At 32.6% G+C, this 22,506-nt stretch overlaps 4 protein-coding genes across 6 annotated transcripts; 3 read left to right on the forward strand and 1 right to left on the reverse strand.

Annotated features, from left to right (window-relative positions):
- Positions 1 to 1,602: 1,602 nt before the first annotated feature.
- Positions 1,603 to 5,708, reverse strand: LOC100781208 (uncharacterized). Its single transcript, XM_003526337.5, has 2 exons — positions 5,450 to 5,708; positions 1,603 to 5,312 (listed from the first exon to the last, which is right to left on the reverse strand). The coding sequence occupies exon 2, from the start codon at positions 4,820 to 4,822 to the stop codon at positions 1,847 to 1,849; it is 2,976 nt and encodes a 991-aa protein (XP_003526385.1). The 5' UTR covers positions 4,823 to 5,312; positions 5,450 to 5,708; the 3' UTR covers positions 1,603 to 1,846.
- Positions 5,709 to 9,358: 3,650 nt separating this feature from the next.
- Positions 9,359 to 11,927, forward strand: LOC100527353 (uncharacterized). Of its 3 annotated transcripts, none has more exons than XM_006580896.4 (3): positions 9,361 to 9,410; positions 10,146 to 10,246; positions 11,245 to 11,927. In XM_006580896.4, exon 3 carries the CDS (start codon positions 11,253 to 11,255, stop codon positions 11,559 to 11,561), a length of 309 nt encoding a protein of 102 aa, XP_006580959.1. In that variant the 5' UTR covers positions 9,361 to 9,410; positions 10,146 to 10,246; positions 11,245 to 11,252; the 3' UTR covers positions 11,562 to 11,927. The 3 variants fall into 3 exon arrangements, with proteins under 3 accessions (NP_001238656.1, XP_006580959.1, XP_006580958.1); XM_006580895.3 differs by lacking the exon at positions 9,361 to 9,410 and adding an exon at positions 9,435 to 10,035; NM_001251727.2 differs by lacking the exon at positions 10,146 to 10,246 and having other exon boundaries at positions 9,359 to 9,410.
- A 2,175-nt stretch (positions 11,928 to 14,102) lies between these two features.
- Positions 14,103 to 18,527, forward strand: LOC100781757 (WPP domain-interacting protein 2). The gene is made up of 3 exons (XM_003526338.4): positions 14,103 to 14,275; positions 14,497 to 15,541; positions 17,674 to 18,527. The coding sequence occupies exons 2-3, from the start codon at positions 14,524 to 14,526 to the stop codon at positions 18,417 to 18,419; spliced, it is 1,764 nt and encodes a 587-aa protein (XP_003526386.2). The 5' UTR covers positions 14,103 to 14,275; positions 14,497 to 14,523; the 3' UTR covers positions 18,420 to 18,527.
- A 740-nt stretch (positions 18,528 to 19,267) lies between these two features.
- Positions 19,268 to 21,169, forward strand: LOC100782292 (berberine bridge enzyme-like 22). Its single transcript, XM_003526339.5, has one exon. The coding sequence runs from the start codon at positions 19,552 to 19,554 to the stop codon at positions 21,139 to 21,141; it is 1,590 nt and encodes a 529-aa protein (XP_003526387.3). The 5' UTR covers positions 19,268 to 19,551; the 3' UTR covers positions 21,142 to 21,169.
- The last annotated feature ends 1,337 nt before the right edge of the window (positions 21,170 to 22,506 follow it).

Raw genomic sequence — 22,506 nt, forward strand, 5'->3', positions numbered from 1 at the left:
TTTGGAAGTAGTAGAGTTGTAATATGTTTTTTTTCTTCTTTCTAGCAGGACACATTGCATGCTAATGCTGGAAATAAAAATGTTAATTAAACTTTTAACTAAAAAATAAATGAAGTTAAATAATGCTAAAGTTGAAACAGTTACTACGGTAAACTTTTAACTAGAAAAATTAATAGTTAAATAAAATACTTAAAAGATGCATTTTAAAAAAATTTAGGGACCAAATACATTAAAATTATTTCTAGGAAAACTAAAACCAATAAGTTAATATTTAGAGGAATAAAATCATATTTAACCTTAATAAATATTTATCTACTACTATATGATGTATTTATAAGAGTTTAGAATGAGTTGATTTTTTTTAACACAAAACATAAGAGGAGCAATATTACTATCTTAGTATAACATCATAATTTTACTTCGACTATGGTAAGGTCTAGAGTCTTTACAAGTATATACGAGGAATCCTATCTTCTTTTTTCTTTTCTTTTTTTAGGTAAAGGAGCCCTATATCTAAGAACATTTATTTCGCTCAACCCCTACAAATTGAGTTTTGGCTTTTGCTTCCAACACTTCCCAAGTTGCCGTTAATTAAAACAGTTTCAATAATGATATTTAAGACATATTTAAATAAACTTCTTTATAAATTTTTTTTAAAAGAAGAACATAAAAAAATGAAATAAACTTTTTCATAAGTTAAAATTAACTTATGTATAAATTAAAAAAAATCTTTTTAGAGAAACTAACATAAAAATTATTATGCCAATTAGCTTATAATATGTTTATTTTATTTTATGGAAAAGCTCATTTCATTTTTTTTCCTTCTTATTTTTTTTCCTATAAGTATATAAAAATTTTATCCAAACATATCCTTAGCCCTAAAAAAATTTCCTAAAACTGATAAGTGATTGTAATTGTAAAGGGGGAACATGAATACCAACTCATCAATACTTTCTTTTGTGAAAATACATACAGTTTTGTATTTTCTATTTGTTTTGATTAGGATTCATAATTATCTTTTTTGTCATTTTAATGTTGTAGTCAATCATCCTTATCTGATTCCCATAAATTGTCTTATTTACTCATTGGATTTTTTTAATGCATTTACTCATTGGATTCTAATAATTTAGTCATCATGATTTCATTTGATCTCAATAGTTTATCAAGTTGGTCTGTTCTGCTTTGTTCATTTTTTTCGAATTACCAATTTGATGCTTCAAATTTCCAGTTTTGCTGAATCTAACAGCTCATTGTTTTTTTTAAGTGCCTCTTTAAGGGGAAAAAAGATCTCAGAAACTAAGAATTATGTAATTAATTGTATTATTCTTAACTTTGAAAATCAACACATAAGAAAAATGTAGTTCTAATTAAATAAAATCTGAAACAATTTTCTTTATCTACCAGCATAGCATGTGGGTTTGCTTCCAGTTGAAAACAATTTTTGTTCACCACTTGTCTTCAAGGTATTCATTTAAATTCCTCAACCGTTGAGTAATTCAAAAGTTGTTGTAGAAAACCTCAGCTGAATTCCACTAATGAAATTTTTATTGATCTATTATATGCAGTAGAGTAATGTAAATTCAATCAAAGAGCAGCAACATATTAAGGTAACTACTAGATTTTCCATTGGCACTATCATATTCTCCAACATTACAGTAAATGCCTCTAACAAGAACAACATTATTGCGACAGTAATACTTTTTTTGTTGAGGCAGACAAGGAACATTAGTAGTACATTCATACACAGTAATGCTTATTTTGCCATAGTAACATTTACACACCTTTCATTACATGTGTTGTTTTGTATGAAGTTTTAACAGTAAAGTAGAAGACAAAAAACACATACTCATATCTTACTCCTCATTCTCACCAACCTTGTCAATGTCTCTTGAGCTGCCAAGGTCTGTGCATGGTTGTGGCCAAGCATCACAGTTCTGATACTGATGCATGTTCTGCACAGTTCCTTGGCACTGTCTAGATGGCCCCCTCTTGCTAGCAACTTCGCTCTTGTCTCCAGCAGTGTTGCCTTCAACAAGGTCACATCCTGCCACACATATTCATCCACTTTTTGGCCTCTTTGCAGCCTCCTTTTCCAACAGATTGAATTATGTGAGGACCAATCTTGGATTTGAGAGACAAAGGACTTCTCAACTTCCTCCAGTGCATTGGTGCACACCCTTAGGAGCTCCAAGGATGAATTGCATCTTGAGAAAGTGGTGAAGGCTTGAATTGCTAAGGGGAGAGCTGTTCTCTTGATGTACAAAACCATGTCAATTGCCTTCAGCTGCACAAGTGGAGGCTCAGATTTGAACCCAAACACAAGGAAAGCTGAGGTCCATAAGTGATCTGAGTTCACATGGCTGCCCATTTTTCTCACTCCTTGAATTGCGGCTTTGGCATACTGCAAACTGCCTTTTCTTTTGGCGAATGCTTGCGTTATGGGGTGGAAATTAAGCCAGCATCCATCATGTTGATTAGCCCATCTGGCCAGTCCCATTTTCACAAGAAGCATTGCTGAATCTTCTTCGTTTTTCCACGACCGCGATGATAAACAACTAGGTGTTAGGCTCAGAGATTTGGTCCACTTCTTGAGACGGTTTTCAACCATAGGAATACTCTTTGCTGCATTGGCTAATAAACTGGCTGAAATGGGAGCAGGGGAAAACCAGCCACTCACAAGCAGCATTCTTATGGCCAAGATGTTCCCTTTACCTTTTGTTTTTTCCAAAGTCTCCAAACAAAAGAGGAGGGTCTTCATGAGAAAAGGGTTGCTCTTGCACCATTGCCCTTCTGCAATGCTCATATAGCAAGAGTTTGAATCTTCAATGAGTGACACCTGGTTTATGGCCTCAAAGAGAGAAGAAGGGCCTATTGCAAGTTCAGACAGTAATGAACCAATCATCCACAAGCCAAAGCTCAACCTTCCAAGTTTCTCATTGAATTTTTCAAGGATGTCTATCTCATCTGCTGGATAATCTTTCATTTTTCTTCCTATCATCAGAATCATTGCATCAGATAATGGCAAAGGAAGAAGCTGAATAGTATCATAGCTCATTACTTTGGACAACCTAGTAGTAACAATCACATGTGTCCCTCCTGTGTTTCTTGGTATCAAGTCATATAGATCTTTCCCTTCCCACCATTCCACTTCTGTCTCAAGATTATCAATTATCAGCAAGTAAGGAGTCTCACCAAACAGTTCCCTCTTGACTCTCTTGAATGCTTCAAATTCTTGCTCCTCAAAGCTACGAATCCGACCTCTTTCAATCTCAGAATCAGCACCAACATCCAATCCCAAATTGAGAGACAAATTCAATAAGTTCTGCCTAAGATACCTGGCTTCACCACCAACCCACAAGACCATTTTGTACTTCTGGTGATATCTATGAGCAAATTCTAGTGCCAGCTCAGACTTTCCAATCCCAGAAACTCCATTAATGCAAATCACACTGCTACACAAGCTCTTGCAGTTTCCACTCTTTGCCTTCTTATTCTTCAACCTCTTCACAGAATTGTTTCCTATGGTTGGTTCAACCCAAGCCTCTAAAGTTGGCTCTTTGCACCTCCCCATCTCTAGACTAATATACCTTCCACACCTACCTATTACTGGCTCACTTTCCTCATCTGCAAGGCCTTCAGATTGTCCACTTCCACTAGCTTCTCCTTTGGTGAATGCCCTACAATGATCTTGGACTTGTTCCATGCAATTCCCTCGACCGAAAAAAAGGCCTTCAATCTCCATGATCTCCTTCTCTCTTCCTACAAAATATGTGTTCCTTGGGAAAGGTAAACTCTCAAATCCTTGCATATTATCCTTCTGCTCAGTATTCTTCCTACCAAGTCTTGCTCTTAAGATGCCAGCAGCTTTCGCTATGCAGCTTCGCCAGTTACCATCATTGGCCTCTAGATTCAACTCATTGCACTTCATTAGTCCATCAATTGCCTCTTTACATTCTTTGTCAATAGAGTTGCAGTTAAGAAGAGACATAATCTCAGAAGTTCCTGTATCAAACAAGAGAGGGATCAAGTTCTTTTTTTGAGCAAAGAATCTCACCTCCTCCATGGTATAATGGTTGAGGAAGCTGGAACTTGTAACAACCACCACTCCAAATGCCACCGAGCAAATGACTCTATCAGCAATCTCATGGCTCTGACTGTCTGAGTACTTTCCTCTATCAGCAAGCATGCAATCAATCCCTTGAAGCTCAAGCTCAGACTTAAGCCACTTGCAGAAGCGCACCAAGTTGGGGTTCTGGCCATGGAATCCAATGTAAACATCACAGCTTCTTAGTTTAGCATTGGAAGCAGGTGAGATAGCACCTTTTGCAAAAGAAATTCTGGGGACTTGAAATGAGAATGAGATGCGTTCAGGAGCTGCTTCAGGAACACATGTCACATATTTGAGCCTTGTGTCAGCAGTGTCATCAGAGAACTCATATTGATCAGAAGGGGGGGTATAGGAACTGCTAGGCACATCTTCTGGGGTGGAAGTGGTTGTTGTTGTTGTTGTTGTTGTTGGTAGTGATGGTTGGTTTTCCAAAGGAGAAGAACCATTAGGTGGGTCTGGGATTATGGCCCTTGGAGATATATATGGAGACTGCAATGCTGAAACAAATGCTGAAGAAGGTGGGGACACAAGAGGAGAGCCATAAGGAGATGATTCTGTGGTATTGTTTATGTTTGGTGAAGGTAAGTTTGAGTTGTCTAAACTCCCCTCACCTTGTTTGTTGCTGCTTGCAATCTTAATTTTAAGTGTGCTAGAGATTGCAGTGTGTGTTGCATTGGTGCCTCGGTGGTTGTTGTCCTCTCTTTCACTGTCCATGAATAAGAAACTCTTCAAAGATGGCTAACAAGTGCAGTGCTAGTGGCCTTTAGGATAGGATGATAGATCTCACTATAGATGTACACACATAGTATATTGCTCTACACTCTACAATATTTCTTTCTTAATAATTAGTAATGGCTCCTCTATTGTTTATGTGGGACATAGGTAGGTCTTAAAAAAAAAACCATTATTTGTTGCTAGGATACAGGAGACCTGAATAATGTATCTGTGTGGCTCTGACTATGACCCTACAGCATTTGCTTGGTCCTGGAAACATAAATGCAATCCAATGGTAAAAGGCTAAGACACAAGAGCTCTGCATGTGGTGCACAGATTCATCACTTGGCTTTTAGTATCTGAAGCTGTGTGCTGTACTTCAAAACTGATTGATGTGGTGTGTGAGTTGTGAAGCATCAAAACTGTGTGCTTGATGAATGTGAAAACTTGGAGATGAGTTTCAGCTTCCAGTTTTGGCCATGCTACTATACTGTAGTTGAAAAGGAAACAGCAAAGAAAAAATGTTAGTCTTAGAAATCAGAAGTGACTCTCACATCACTAAGCCAACCTTATTTGGTGATAGTGATGCTAACTTCTGTTCTGAAAGTCTGAAACCTTTGAAGTTACCTTATTTTTCCACTATTTTTGGCTGAAAAAACAAAAATGTAAAGGCCATTTTCTTCTCTATGTCTGCTTCAACTTCAACTCCAGGGTTAACCTTTGAAATGGAGGGAAAAGAAATGACCCTTGTCTAAGTCCAGTGGTACCTTTTCTCTCTCCATCATGTAGTTCTGCAGGGTATCTAACGTGGGGTTGATTCTCCCAAGTTTGAATTGAAAATATAGTATTGATTTCTCTGCCAAAACAAATGGACAAGTAATAATTAAATAAGCACTTAAAAACAAGTTTGGTGCCACTACCAAAACAAAGAAAAAGAAAAGCAAGTATGGTGTAGTATTTCAATACTAAATAGTTTAATACACCGTAGTGCAATTTTCGTTTTGTCTTATTTGTTTGGCCCTGTATGCTCTCAGGCTCTCACCTGCTGTAAATGAAAATTCTTGCAGTTAAAGTTGTCAATAGCACAAAGACCAAAGATTGATCAGAGTTTTACCCCAAGACAGATTTATTTATCATAATTGAGTGAGAACTTGGTATGATTTTACTTCACTGCCTTTTCCCATATGAATGTCATTAGATAGTTATTAATCATACTTTAAGAAGTTTGGTATTCTGAGAATGGATCTAGATTTATTACAGTAATAATTTCAATGAGGCTATTTGTTAGTAAGAAAAAATTGACACAAAAATAAGAATTAATGGTTTCACCAGTCAAGTAACTAATAATTATTTGATTGGAGTGGAAGTTGAATAAGTGAATAACCCATGGTCTTATTTGTGTGATTTCGTGTAACAAATTGTTGTACAATTCAGGAATATTTTTCAATTATTTTATGTGTTTATGTAGTCAGTTAACTGTTATATGAAAATTAAAAAAACTCAGATTTATTTTGACATTTGAGCTATGTATCCCTTATTCAATGATTTCGATTTGATAATCACGTGAATGCATGAATTTAGTTGCCGCCAAATCAATTTCAACAATATACCAATGCTTCACAAGTTATCAAAATACTAACAGTAGGAAAAAATTAATAAGGAAAAATGTCACTTTATTATGTACTTCACAGTTATTTAGGCCTTAAAAGTATGAAAATATCTTTTAAGTTCCTAAAAATATAATTTATCTATCATTTTAGTTATGCTATTAAAAACTCTCATTAAAATAAATATTTGTGCCTATGAGACATTCTATTTGTTTACATGATAATTGATGATGCTGCATATGTGAATGACATATAATAATATGAGACAACCGTGATATTTGGTTATGTTGTGTAATACTCGAATAATAGATGATTATCTTGTTATTATCATTTTGGTCTTTGATCTAACTATTATGTGGGTATCATCAATTGTTACCTATGTATCAAATTATCATGTGTGCACTCTCAATTTCCATATAGACAAACAATGTGTCATGTTGGTAAAAATATTAATTTTAACAAAAATGGTAATATTTTCGTACTTTCAGTTTCAGGAGATTACAATTTTGGTACAAAATGGTAGTTTACCTAAAAACAATTTCATTATCTCCCACAAAAAAATGGATTTGGGTGGGGTGCCTCCTGCCCTATGGATCAAAACTTACACTACTAATAAGTTTTTTCTTTTGAAGTGACAGAAAATTATTATGATGGTACTTCATATAATAATACTAGTTGGGAAGGGTATCTATCTGCGTAATCATCTGACACCAATTTAAACAATTGGTATTGGAAATTGGACCAACGACTGGTCAACCTGAAGCACACAGTAATAAAAATTAAAAAAATCAACCAGTTAGTATCCGTACATTCGCACGTATTATTCCCATTGTGACACATTTTTTTTTCGGATAACAGTTGTGACACATATTCAAAATATATCTGTTTATAAAATTTAATATTTTCATTAAAATAAATATAATTAACTAATAAAGCTCTTGAAAATAAAATAAAAAATTGAAAGAATATTTAAGGAAAAAATATTTTAATCATAACCGCACATGAACCTTTTAATATGTTAAATGAGTAAAAAAAGTAAAAATATCTTAAAGAAAATTTAATAAAAAAATAAATTTTACTTTTAAAATAATATAGTATAATAATTATGTATATTTAGTTAATATCAAGTTAATATGAAAAGTAGATGTTATGAAAACTAGATGTTATATTTAGTTAATATCAAGTTAATATGAGTAAATTTTACTTTTAAATATGAATTTGAGCTCACTTTTAAAAAAATGATTTAATTTAGATTTGATGTTATATTTAAATTACACTTAAATATACCGCATTTTTATATTATGTTTAGTTTAAATGAATTTTATCTAAAAATCAAATTAAACGTACCAGAAACATCTTTAACCTATATTATTAATAACTCAGTAAATACAGAGTAAATGTTTCATTAATAAATTTCATAATAAATTAAATATATAAAAAATTAAACAATTAATACATTTAAAACTGGATTCATATTTTTATAATTAAAAAATCACATCTATTTATTTCTTATATAAAGATCAAGTATTAAAAAATCTTATTCAATTGATGCTAGAAAGTGTACCAATATTATAAATCTATATAACTTCAGCATGAACACGTATCCTCTCCCCTGTTAGAGAGGTCTAGGAGAAGGATAGACATCAACTTTTTTCTTTTTGAGAAATAAGAATTTTTTCTTGACTGCATAGACATCAACTTTTTAAATAATAAAAAAGTTCCACACACAAAAAATCAATATGTATATTTATATTTTATTATTCTGTAAATAAAATTATAATTTATTAAATATATTTTTAAAATAATAAAAATATAATTATATATTTTCGGATAAGTTATTTTTTTATTATGTTATAAATATGAAATACTTATCACTTTTATTATTATCACTTTTATTAATGATTAATTTTTATAGAAGAATCTGATTAACCTCCAGTAAATCTCTTTTTTCAATGATAATACTGATGATAAAAATTACAGAAACACTTAAATGGCAACACAATATAACCAAAAATAAAATTAACTGATCTTTTTAAGATTATTTTTTAAATATTTTTAATTATTAAAAATATAATATTAATTTCATTTACTAATTTTAATTTATTCTTAGTAAGGTCAATTCAATTAACGTTTTTTCTAAAAATAATAATGTTACTCTACTGGCATATTACAACATAATTGTTTATGTTGCACACAACGATTATTTTCTTAAATGCCCCCGTCGTTGATTATGGTGCCTCCCATTATCGATTATGGAGGTTGTCCCTTCCTGATTTGTTATATACTAATAATTAACAATAATAAAAATAAATAATAATAAAATATATAATAATAATGATATTTATTTATTTCTTTAAACTAAATAATCTCAAAAATTTAATTTATATTATATTACTTTACTATTTTTCTACAATCAAATGATTTTTATTTCCATCCTATTTGTTATTTTTTTTCTTTTTATTTTCTCACCTATTTGTTTCTTCTTCCTCTTTCCCGAACCAAAGATAAACAAAAATATATGATTACAATCTTGTGTCAAAAACAATCTTATTGAAACAAATAATATAACATTACTGTGAGAAAAATAATAATAACTCGTCTTAGTATTCAACAAAACTAATCCTACCATCTCAGAACCACTAATTAATCTAAAACAATCCTACGCCATTTTACATCACATTCTCAACAGTACGTTTTGGTTTCACGTGTTTGAAAAATTCACTTTGAATTTAAAATTGATTTGACAGAATTTTTCACACATTTAATTTTTTTTGGAGTAATTTTCACTAATTTTTACGTTAAATACAAAATAATATTAAGCATTTCTCGCGCTGGCATTTAAATAACAGACAAAACAATAGTATTGTCTTTTTGCTGACATATGGATTGGGTACAATGTATATATATATATATACACGTGTGTGTGAGAATAAATGAATGAACCATTTCCATTTCTTACACCGTCAACACATCGCAATTCTGTAAGTCTCAATTTCCTCTCTCAATTTTCCACAAAAGCCCATATTATGTCTCATGTTTAAATCATTAAGCAAATTGAATTTTACACAACCAATTGCATGTGGATATCATATGAAAAACCTCAACTTTAGTTAATGGGTTTCGTTTAAATGGTTCATTTTTGGGGAGTGCTTTGCTGGAGCATGATAATTGTGCTCTTGCATATTGAATTGAATTGAATTATCTTGTGGCTGATTTATTTATGAATTTATTGTCTATTTTGTGTTGCTGTATGATTCAACTGTCTGAGGAGAAAATTGGGAAACGGTTATATTTGTGAAAATCTTTATCTAATTAACTGTTGTAGGAGTAAGGTTAAGGTACTTGTAGTTGTTGTGACTTGTATCTGCTTGCAAGATGTTTGATAAATGGATTGGCCCCTTTTTTGTAAGAAAAAGAAAAAAAAGGAGGGAATGGTTATTGTTGTCATTTGTCAATTATCAGCAAGTAAGGAGTCTCAACAAACAGTTCCCTCTTGACTCTCTTGAATACTTCTAATTCTTGCTCTTCAAAGCTACAAATCCGACCGCTTTCAATCTCAGAATCAGCACCAACATCCAATCCCAAATTGAGAGACAAGTTCAATAAGTTGACCTCCTCACTCTCACCATACTTTCTATAATTTCTAGAGATGTGATACCAGTTTGATTAGCTTTTGTAAATGGATTATTGGGTTTATGTGTTTTGTAATATTGTAGGAATATGCTTGTGGTTGTACCAATAATTTTAAATTGAGAGTAAGGAGCTCCTATCATATTCTGCTCTGCTGTGATCTTTCTATGGTGACTTTCAATTGAGGGTAATGCGATTCATGGAATATTATTTAACTTTTTTAATCCAACAACTGATTGCAAGGGTTGATCATCGTTTCATTCTGTCACTCGTATAATATATACTTTATGTTGTTTAGGCGGTTGTGTATATCCTAATTGCATCTACATTTGAAATGTTCACTTTGGTTTCTTCTTCCTTATCACTTTGCTTCTTCATCCCTGTTTATGTTACTGTTCTGTGGTCCTACTCTTAACTAGTAAAATAAGCAGTGAGGATGTGTCAAGTAAAAACTGATCCAAACCAAACCACAAAAGATTGGTTTGGTTTGGTTCAGATTAAATATTACATTCAAACTGAACCAAACCGAATAACATAATTTTTATGTTTGGTTTGGATGACTTTTTAGCCAAAAACTGAATCAAATTGCACCGGGAACACACCTATCAGCAGCAGATTTCACTATGCAGTACTAGTTACCATCATTCCATCATTAGCCTCTAGATTGAACTCATTGTACTACATTAGTCCATCAATTGCCTCTTTACCTATAACCATTTTAGCCCATAACTTTCTATCTTTCCCTATACTTAGAACACTAAATTTAATATTGTTTTACAGACAAGACTCGTTATTGACTAAAATGTTCTTTTTAAATATTTTCTGGTTTTCCCAATTCAAATAAAAATTAGTGGCAGCTTCTGAATCCCCCCTTCCCCTTCTCAAACTATTGTGACACTTACTAATGACTTTTACTTCCAGAAGCATGTTCTCATGTTCACTGTATATATATATATATATATATATACATACAGAGAGAGAGAGAGATTTTGTCAGTTAGATGATTGGGATCTTTTCATTTTAATAATTTTAGCAGCCAGAGATGGTTTTTTGACAGAATTGTTTCCACTTATTGGTTTTACAGTGGATAAAATAAACTGTAAACACTGGTTTATGTTGTCATATTGAATTTTCTGCAGTTTTCTTGTGTGTACTAGTTTGTCTCTAACTACTTATTGTATGCAGGAAAGGGAATGGAAGGAGATATTAAGCTTTTGGATGGAGATGACACTCACAAAAAGAAAGAAAGTTCTCTGGTGAAGATAAAAGTATTGTTTTTCGCCAGAGCCCGTGATCTCACTGGCCTGAGTGAGTTGCCACTGGAGGTGTCATCTGGAAGTACTACTCATGATTGTTTGAAAAAGCTTTTTGTCAAGTTTCCAAGTTTGGAAGAAATAAGAGGCTGCATGGTTTTGGCTCTGAATGAGGAGTATACAACTGAGTCAACCATTGTTAAAGACACTGATGAGTTGGCCATAATTCCTCCAATAAGTGGTGGCTGAATCACTTAATATCACTGCATGGTACTTCTACTTTTGTAATCTAATACTGATTGATAAGTTAATATCTCATGTAGGGTAAATTTTATTGGTGGTGTGCAGTTCTCACTCAAGAGGTTAACCTTTCTCATCATACAATTAGGAGATTTCTACTAAGTTTTTGGATAACGGTTCAATCATGAAGTTAATTAAAAAATAATTTTAACAAAAAGGTTCAACCTTCGAGAACTCAAAACTCTGTAAAATTACCCTACCAGTAGATTGATTGTGATTTGTGAACTTCAATAAATGATTGTAATGCTAGATTTATTGTAAATGAACACCAGAAATTTTCTTGTTCTAGGGAAAATGAAGAATTTTCATTTGTCACTTCCTGTGGCACTTTATTTTAGCATTAAGGACAGTTTTCATGTCTTGAAATGGACAAAATATAATTTTACTAGTGATGGATGTTATTTTTACAAGGGAAGGTGTTGCATTAGGATTAGAGGTTGGTAAAGGAAGATAGGCATAATTTCCAGATTGCCCCCACCTACAACAGAAATTTGAATTATATGTCTTCTAGGGCATGCTAGGTTCTAGAGATTTATCGATGTTTTTTGTATGATTGCTAAGATTTTATGTAATCTATTAAGGCCTCATTAAATAACATGATTTTTGTTATTGAATAGTATGAATTTTTCAATAAAAAAATGATGAAAACTGTCCACAATAACACAGCACCATGTTTTCTATCAAATCTTACGGTACTATTGTTTTCAATTAACTATTAAACAGTAATATAACAACGCGTTGCATCTTAGCATTTCGTACAATAACTACTTATTGTAGGCAAGTAAGGGATGTGATGTAAGGAATTATTAAGATATGAAATGTGATGTGAAAATGAGTAGCAAGAGTGTGTGGGATGAATATCATTATTCTTAATCCAAAGAATAAATGTTACATTCATTTCATTTGGAATGAATTAGGGTCTAATGGTGGATGGGAGATAAGAATAAATGTTATATTCATTTCATTTTGGAATGAATTAGGGTCAATGGTGGATGAAAGATAGGGATAGAGAGAAATAAAAATAATAAAGAAAAAAAATTATAGATATAATATGTTATGTGGTAAAAGAGATAGAGAACATTAAAGAGAGTAAAAATGAGATAAAAATTATTGTATCCAGAGAGTGAATATGATGAATATCATTATTCTAAGAAAAACACTTGAAAAAAAATGTTGATTATTGTAATCCATCTCTTTTTTCTTATGACATGGTATTATTTGTTAACATTTTGTATCTATCAATCTTCCTTCCAAACAAAAGGAATTATTTATTTGGATAACTTGTTGGAGATAAAAGAAACACATATTATCATTATTAGTATATAACTTTATCCTTAGTGTCAAACATAGAAATTTTCAGAGTTAGAAGCATCATTTGGAATTTAGTTGAATTCCGATTTTTTGAAAGCTAATGTTATTTGAAGCTTAGAGTTGATCTAAGTTACATGCTTGAGTAACAAGGATTTCAAGAAAAAAGCTAGTTAGAGTTCAAATTTAAAGTCAGATGGCCACGACTGGTGAAGAAAAAATGTCAAAAAATTGAAGATGTACCGTATAGAGATTCTACTCAAAAAGACAAAGTGAGAAAAATGGTTAGTTTAATATATATTTTATGTACTATCATTTAATTAATTATAAATTATCATATGATTAATTTGTTTACTCTATAATATATTAAAATTTATTTCTGGATGATTTGATAGTTTAAAATTATAATTTTACTCTGTTCAAAAAATTTACATTTTTTGTAAAGAGAGTAAAAAAATAGATTAAAAGTGCATATTAATTAAAACCAATATTTATTATTTTTCAGTATATTTATTTTTTAAAATTATGTACCACTCACGAACCTGTGATCCAGGTACACTGCTCCCATGATATGATGCGACAGTGGGCCAACATCTCCATGTGGCCCACGCTACCCATTGTCGCTGTTTCAACTTTTCATCAAATTAACTAGTATTAACTAATTAATTAAAAAATACTAATGAATTTTTTTATTGTTTACAGACATATTTTATAGAGATATGTTATGTTATGAGAAAGAAGTTAAAGCGTAATTTATTGTCTGTAAAAGTTAAATTTTTTTCGGGAAATTCACTTCTACTAATTATAGGAAATTTAATCAATATATTTAATACTGGGTATAATTTATTTGAAAAGATAATAAATAATATATGTAGAAACGGTATAAAGTATAGACTGTCTGTAAAAAAAAAAAACAGTATAAACTGTTTTCTCACTATAATTTAAACATAAATTAATCTGTATTTTAAGTTTATGGACTTTAATAATTATTTCCTTAAAAACCATTACTATCATGTTTTATTTATTGATAATATAAATCTTATACTGACAGTGCTGGTTTATATTTTCAAAATGAATTTAAAAAATAATTAACTAAGATAATTTAACTTATATAATAATTTTTTTAATTAATAAATAATATCGAAATATTATTAAGAGGTAAAGAATATACGGATGAGAGACAATGGACGAAAATAATAAATAAATGAATGTAATGATTTGTATATATAAATAAATAATTGTTAGTATTTGCATCTCCTTCGGTTGATCCCTTCTCCGCCTGTAAAACTGCAAATCCCATCAAAATCCCAATCTTTAGGGTTTCCGTGTCCAATCCAAAGACTTCGTTTATGAAGGTAATTTACTCAAAATCATAGATCCTCTCTTCTTTCTCTTTCTGTCTCTCTCATTCAATTTTTTGATTGCTTATATATTTATTTATTTATTCATCCGTTTCTATCCCAAAAATAATTTATTTAATTTTTTTGGAGTCTTGATTATGAAGTTCGTGAAATCTCATTTGTGTTGTTGCTTCAACCGCAATTAATTGTAAGTTGGTTTTGATCTCTGTGTCCAGATTTAGCGAAAAGGGTTGAAATTGATCATGGATTTGGGAAGCGAATCCGTGGAAGAGAATGAAGTGAATCATGATGGGAATGGAAACGGTGGTTCTTATGATGATGACGAGATAATTGGGTTTGGTTTGGAGGGAAATTCGGATGTCAATGGTTCGGATCAAAAGGGAACGGTTGGTGAAGTTGAAGTGGGTAGTAGTGGGGAAGGTGTGAATTCCAAAGGGACACCAACAAAGGGGTTTGGGTTGAAGAAATGGAAGAGAATTAGGAGGAATGTTGTTAAGGATCCGAGTTCGAGCGTTGATTCCGGTAAAGTCTTGAAGAGGGGGTTGTCTGGCAATGCCAATTTGAGTGAAAGCCAGTCTTTTCTGCGCGATGTTAAGGAGAAGAGCGATGGATCTTCGAATATGTTTGGGAATGTAGTGTTTTCAGATGGCAATGTGATCCACGGTTCGAGTTTGGATTCTAGATATGCACTTGGATCTGGTTTTGTTGTTGGGACTGATTCTGAGAATAGCGAGGATCGGAGTAGCAAGTCTTCTACAGCGGCTAGCGAGCCCAAGTTGAGGCAAGCGAAAAGCCGTAGTAAGAATGTGAATTCAAAGCATTTAGCAAACTCAGCTCAACGAGTTCAACAGGGAAAGGGACGGACTGAAGGCAGTAACAAACCAGGAGGAGGTGGAACAGTCAAAATTGAGAAGGAAAATTCTTTTTCTAGTTTGGAATCTGATTCAAGAAGCTCCAACTTCAAGCAAGGTGTTTTTTTGGTTACTAGTAATGGAAAACATAGTGGTAAGCCAAATGTTTACGATGGAGTTAATAGTGGTGAAGCACACACTAGTGAGCATTTCACTGAGGGAGTTGAAGGTGGTTATGGCAACGAAAATGTTGTTGAGGATGAAGATCTTTTACAAGAGAATTTGGGTACAAATTTGTCTTGGGATGTTGCAGAAGAAAAAAGTGTGAACAACCCATCTTCAGCCATTGAAGATCCCTTAATTGAATCAGTTAGTTGCCTTCAGGCTGTCCAGGAGGCACTTCAAGAAGGTTTGTCCTTTCTATTTTTCCGGAACGTTTGATTTTTGTGTGTATCCTTCTCTGTGCACCTTGTTTGCAACTGATATTGTTATGTTTCTTGGTTTTATAATCCTTGGGAAAATGTATGTTAATATATTACCTTATTAGCAGTTTCTTGACCATTGGATTCTGTTGTGTGATTCAATTCAACTGTCAATAAAGCTGCCGGCATGGCAGATATCAATGCATGAACTGACCTAATATATTTTGGTCTGATTGGAACCCCATAACTGTTTAAACCTTATGATTTTTTGTTTTTCTAAACTCAACCAAAGGAAACCATTGATTTGGTTCTGTTTAATCAGTTTGTTTGGTGCCTTGAGCACCCCTGAATCTAGAACATTGGAGGGTCTTATTGAATTAAGGAGTTTGTTTCTTGATGGAAAACAAAAATATCTTTCAAATTTGAGTAGCAGTTGCAAGTTTTTGGCATAATGTTGGACATTCTGATAAATATTTCACTAATATTAAATGTGTTACCTAATTTAGCTTAGCCAATGGGTCTGAATATGTTGTGAACTAAATCTCTGAATGATCAATATTCTGTTTCCTTATATTTCTTGTTCTTTTGAACTCCTTTTAAATTTTTTTTTATTATTTTATTATATAACCTTAAAACTCTGATGGTCTACAGGTCTAGTCTAGCCTCCTTTGTAAGCCTTTTTAAAATCAAATAATCCTATAATTTTAAATTTAAAAACTGTTGTCCTCTTATTGCATATGTAGCACTTTGCTGGTTGATAAATAGGTGGAAAATATAAAATGAGCCTGTGGAAAACTTATGTTAAATGTTATAAGTTTTTAAGATATATCATAGATGTAATTTTTGCATTTTGGATTTTGCTTATAAGTTGTCTTGTAGAGGATAGGTTGTATACTTGTATTAAATCAAGTGGTTCAGCAGGCTAAATTTTTTTATTGCTAATATCATGGATTGCCTTGACTAAATGTCAGTATGCCCATTTGACCTTTCCCCTGGTGGGTGGACTGTCTTTTGGTTAATTATCTTCATTTTGAGCCTATCATAGTTAATGTATTTGGTGTGTTTCTTTAATGGAATTCCGAATCTTATTTTCTCTTTGTGAAGATTATTGAATGATTCGTTGGTTAGATTTCATCTATATTGAGAAATGCAAGAACTTATAGATAGCTAAATGAATGGAACCTGAAATTAGAAAATATAATCTAACTATGAACTTGTCGGGTGACTTTTTTTTTATATTTTGTATTAATTTGATTGTGCAAGCTTGCCTGCATATTGTAATGTTATTGTAATATTATTTTCTTCCATATGAACCCAAAACTTGACTTCTGCTTCACTGTTTACTTGTATTTTCTATTAAAGCTTTGTTCTTTGTTTTAGTAGGACCACCATACATATTTTATTCTCTGTTTTCATTCCAAAAGTATCCTGTTTATCTTGTTACTGTAATATTGTTTGTTGGTTATCTATTCAGGATCTGCCTCCTTTAAAGTGTCCAACTCACTTTAGAGGGTAAAGTAATCTCAGTCATTGATGAGAAAATCAACCATCAATATTATATGTGCATGTATTACAAATCATTAACATGTTGGAATATCAACAGTTGATTTTTTCATTAATGACAGAAATTACTTGTACCTTTACCCTTAAGTAAAAACCATTTATTAAGAGATTATATAAATCCTAGACCCGCCAATTTTTGTTGCTCCTATTAGTTGGCTAATATATGACCTGAGCCAGAAACTGAAAACAATGATGGGAGATAGGTTATTGGCTTTTTAAGCTACTTTTTACAATTCTACTTCCCTATCCTACCTTGATTATTATTTACTGGAACAACTTATGCTATTTGATACTTAATTATTAATATTTTCAATTTTAAATTTATGGTTTTCTGGAATGATTAATGACAGTCTATATTCTAAGCTTTTATTTAATCAATTTAGTGTTTGTTTGTTGATGATAAAATTGTTTATTTGCATACTACTGAGAAACAACTTTTTCCATTTATTTTTTATTGGTATGCTGAAGTTCCTTCTTTTCCGTAAAGTGGTCTTTAACGGAAGAATCAAATATGGCATGTGGCATTGCTAATGACCAACTACATGTACTCTTGCAGAACTCCAGAAATTCAGGGAGATTGGGATTGAAGCCGTTTCACTAGATGATGACTCAGCCAAGTGTAGCAGTGCGTCTGCTGGTACTACTATTGATCTTGGACTTAATAAATCAAGCCAATCTGGTCAGTCTGGTGCAGAAGAAATTAAACAAACTGCTTCAAGTTCCTCAGATCCTCAGGTATTGAGCCTGACACAAAATATAAATATTTTGGAAAGCAAGTTGGAAGATTTACAGGGTGTGCTTGCTCTGAGGGACTCCAGGATTGCTGAACTTGAAACATCCTCGAGTAGTGTTAAGATTTCTAGGGAAGAGTCTGCTAGAACCGTAGATTCGTCGGATGAAAAATGTAAAGTGGTTGAGTCGGAGCTTGAGGACCTTTTTAGGCTAAGGATTGAAGCTGAGGTTGAATGCCTAGCCATCTCAAAGGTAATGCAGAACTTGAAGGATGGGGCAGTTTTCCATCAGACATTATTGGAAGAACAAGAGAAACTGTCCAAAAGTCAAGTGCAGGTTCTCAACAAGCTTGTAGATGCAGAGAGTAAGGCTTCAGTGCTGAAGAACAAAGCAGAAGAGTTGGAAAAATATTGTGGTGATAGTGTAGTAGTTGAGGAGTCTTTTGTGCTGCAGAGAAGAGTATGTAAGATGTCATTTTATCTTTTCATACAGTTTATGTTTTTAGTTTTGATCTTTTGGCTTTACATGTCACAGTTATCGCAAAATTCTGGGATGGTTGTACCCACGTAGGTCTGCAAAATTAGGTTCATTTTGTGCAATCTTAGAAGTTTAAGTTTTTTTTTTTTTCTGATCTTTGAATGTAAAATTTCGTTGTTATATAAAACTGACCCTTCTTTCTCTGGGTAGGGGGAGAGCATGTATCCGCTCTCGTTGTTTTAATATCATTTTGTGCACAACCCCTTGTAATTTGGGCTTGGCAAGACAATTGTTATTGTTAGTTTTTTTCTTGAGTTTAATTTTAATAACCTGCCAAGATATAGATTTGTATATTGTGAACAAATTAGAAATCATCTTAAATATAATTTTTTAAAATAATTATTATAGAAATCAATCTCATCATATGTGGTAATTTGATTATATATATATATATAATCCATTTTAACTTTTTGTTGTTGCTGTTATAGCTTCCCTGATATATGGTACGCTAGATATAACTGAAGTATTTTGGATCACCTGCCTGTTTTATAAGAAACAAGCTTATATTCAAATCAGGGTTTGGGACTTTCTCAATGAAAATCTATACAAGGGATGGGATGGAACTTTGCAAAAATGGTTTTAAAAAGGAAAATGGTTTTAGTTAAAATTGATTTCAATGTGAAGTGATTTACATTTGGATGTTTTATTTTAAAAGCAAGTTAGTAGTAAAATTTAATATAAAATAGGTTTAAATATCTTTTTAGTGGTTGCAATTTAGCATTTTTTTTTGTCCTTATAATTTTTTTTAATCTTTATAAATTATATTTATTTTATTTTTTTGTCTTTAAAGCGCTTATTGAGTAATTATTTTCTAAAATTAAGCTTAACCAAACAAGATATTAGAAAAATTGACATGACAAGTGAGGGAGAATATAATTGCTGAACATATATGGATTCTGTAGCTCAACAAGAACTATATTTTATATGCGGCTGCCGATCTTGGGTATGCTAACTTGCTAAGTACAAATGCAAATCAAACATTACCGTTTCAATCTCTGCTTTGGAAATATCACAACCCCTTGTTTATTTGTTTTGGAATGTTTTGAACTCAAGGAAAAAAACAGATTCAACATGTTCTCTACTAGAATATTCCCTCTTTTCAAGTGGGCAAGTGTTCCTTATATATGAAACAAAACTCAATCAACTAAAGGGTAGAGAAGAAAACATGGAGATGGGTTATCTTGCAGTGTTTCTGACACTGCTTCTTTCAATCTCATGTGTTGATTCTACCTTGGTTGAGAAGAAATTCACACAGTGCATGTTAATAACCAGAGTTGATGGCAATTCTGAAGCCATTGAGAAAATGCTCTTCAGATCATCCTCCTCACTATATACACAAATCTTGGAATCATTGGAGCAAAATCCTAGATGGCTGAATTCTTCAAGGAAGCCTCTCCTCATTCTAACACCTTTCCATGAATCAGAAATTCAAGCAGCCATTCTATGCAGCAAAGAACTTGGGCTGCAGATTAGAATCAGAAGTGGTGGCCATGATTATGAAGGGTTATCATATCTTTGTAAGGCCCCATTTGTGATGGTTGACCTAATCAACATACGTTCCATCGAAATTAACCTTGATGACGAAACAACTTGGGTTCAGGCTGGGGCATCAATAGGTGAACTTTACTACAAAATTTCTAAAGCAAGTAAAGTGCACGGATTCCCGGCAGGAACCTGTCCAAGTGTAGGGATAGGGGGACACATAAGTGGAGGGGGGGTTGGTACCATGTTCAGGAAACATGGCCTAGCAGCAGACAATGTTGTTGATGCTTACCTCATAGATGCAAATGGGAAGATTCATGATAGAAAATCAATGGGAGAAGATGTTTTCTGGGCTATAAGAGGAGGTAGTGCTACTAGTTTTGGAGTCATTCTTGCATGGAAAATCAGGTTGGTTAGAGTTCCACCTATTCTTACAGGGTTCAACATTCATAGAACACTGGAGGAAGGAGCCAGCAAGCTCATTCACAGGTGGCAACACATAGCACATGAATTGCATGAGGATCTTTTCATTAGAATAGTTGCTCAAAATAGTGGTGACAAATCAAAAACATTCCAAGCAACCTTTGAATCTCTCTTCCTTGGAGGAATAGACAGGTTGATCCCACTGATGAATGCGAGTTTCCCGGAATTGGGATTGCAGGCCGAAGACTGCACTGAAATGAGCTGGATTCAATCAGTTTTGTTCTTTTCTGGATACAACAAAGGGGACTCTCCAGAAGTCTTGCTCAACAGAACTACCACATATAAAAGCTCCTTCAAGGCCAAGTCTGACTTTGTAAAAGAGCCAATACCAAAAACTGGTTTAGAAGGAATTTGGAAAATGCTTCAAGAAGAAGAAACGTTAGCCTTGCTGTTAATGGAACCATATGGTGGTAGAATGAATGAAATTTCAGAATCTGAAATCCCTTTTCCCCACAGGAAGGGAAACTTGTACAACATACAATACTTGGTCAAGTGGGAAGTGAATAGCAATGAAGCATCCAAGAAACATCTACATTGGGCTAAAAGGGTCTATAGATACATGACTCCGTATGTCTCAAAGTCTCCAAGAGCTGCCTATTTCAACTATAAGGATCTTGATTTAGGCAAAAACAAGCATCACAACACAAGCTACTCAAAAGCTAGTGTTTGGGGCAAGAAATACTTTAAGGGAAACTTTAGAAGATTGGCACAAATTAAGACAAAATTTGACCCTCAAAATTTTTTCAGCAATGAACAGAGTATTCCTCTCCTACACACCCATCCTTCTTAGTTCTTAACATAAAGGACATGTATTACATTTTTTTGAGCACCTAGAAACATTTGTGTAATACTTCAATATTATGTTAATCTTCTGCGAGACCCAACCCTAAACAGTATACTGCTTTTGTATACATTTCAAAGCTAGGGGATGCAAAATCAAAATGGATATCATGTATTTTCATATATCATAAGAATGAACCCTCTTGTTGCCAATTATTTTAGTCTAATGACCCTTCCTAAGATGTCTTCTCAAGCTTTTTAGTTCCTTACCTATTATCTATGTAACACCTTATTTTTTTCATAAAATAAATAAAAAGGATTTTATTTAAAAATATATAGAGTTTTACGAAAAAATAATGAAAATTTTGTAATTAAATAAATAAAAAGAAATAGTTTTATTAATTAAAATAAATAGATATTCTTATAAAAATGTTTTATTTATTTATTTGATAGGTAGTAAAATAGTTTATTTTTATAAAATGATAAAATAAAGAAAAATAGAGTAAATAATAAGCCCAAACTACCCTAATTATAAATACATATTAGGTCAATTTTTACATTTACGATACATCGTTGCACTGTCTCTTCCTCTCAATTTCATTTTCCCTTCTTCCTCTCCCCAAACCTTCTATTTTTCCTGCATACACTCAAACATGTCTCAGTAAACCACATTTCCACCGTTGGAATTTGCGAAATAAAATCTATGGTGAGAGCAATTCCCCTCGCACATGGATAGTGGAATGAAGGCTTCAATCATTTCTCCTTCTCTTTAATGCTTAGAAACCCTAGCAGAGCAACTAGAGAAAAAACTTGATAAATCTTAGGGAACTACTAGATATTCCACTATCGCTACTGGACTACACACGTGTGCCTGCTTAGAGGTAAGGAATGAGTTCATCGTAATTGGGATTAGAATGAACATGTTTAGGGATCCTTAGAGGATCAAATTAGGGTTTATTTTAGGATGTTTATTGTATTGTAATTCTTCCTATATGATTATGTGAAATTATTTGAGGGATTTTACTCCCCATGTTGTGAGAAACATTTTTGTATAATTTGTTTGTGTTTTGGATAAGATTTACTATATTAGCATGATAAATTGTTATATTGGAATCATGAAATTGTATATAAGTGATAAATTAAATATGTGATGAATTGTGAGATAACATGTTGCTCTGAGATTATAACATTATTGTTGAGATTGAGTATAAATGCAAAGTTAAACATGTGTTAATTTGAAAGATACACGTAAATATGCAATGGTGGATTGTGACATTGTGAGATGTTAAATTATGGACATGAGATATGGTTGTGAATAAGTGTGTGGTTAATACTTGATGTGACAATTATTTGTGTTGTGAGTTGTAAATTATAC

This window comes from Glycine max, chromosome 6, assembly GCF_000004515.6.
Source record: "Glycine max cultivar Williams 82 chromosome 6, Glycine_max_v4.0, whole genome shotgun sequence".
Lineage (NCBI taxonomy): Eukaryota > Viridiplantae > Streptophyta > Magnoliopsida > Fabales > Fabaceae > Glycine > Glycine max.

Excerpts from the sequence above, each read along its gene's own strand:
- LOC100781208 (XM_003526337.5), bottom strand. The coding sequence starts at position 4,822 with ATGGACAGTGAAAGAGAGGACAACAACCACCGAGGCACCAATGCAACA.
- LOC100782292 (XM_003526339.5), top strand. The coding sequence starts at position 19,552 with ATGGAGATGGGTTATCTTGCAGTGTTTCTGACACTGCTTCTTTCAATC.
- LOC100781757 (XM_003526338.4), top strand. The coding sequence starts at position 14,524 with ATGGATTTGGGAAGCGAATCCGTGGAAGAGAATGAAGTGAATCATGAT. Across the intron at positions 15,542-17,673 it reads CCAGGAGGCACTTCAAGAAG|AACTCCAGAAATTCAGGGAG; the intron begins GTTTGTCCTTTC and ends GTACTCTTGCAG.
- LOC100527353 (NM_001251727.2), top strand. The coding sequence starts at position 11,253 with ATGGAAGGAGATATTAAGCTTTTGGATGGAGATGACACTCACAAAAAG.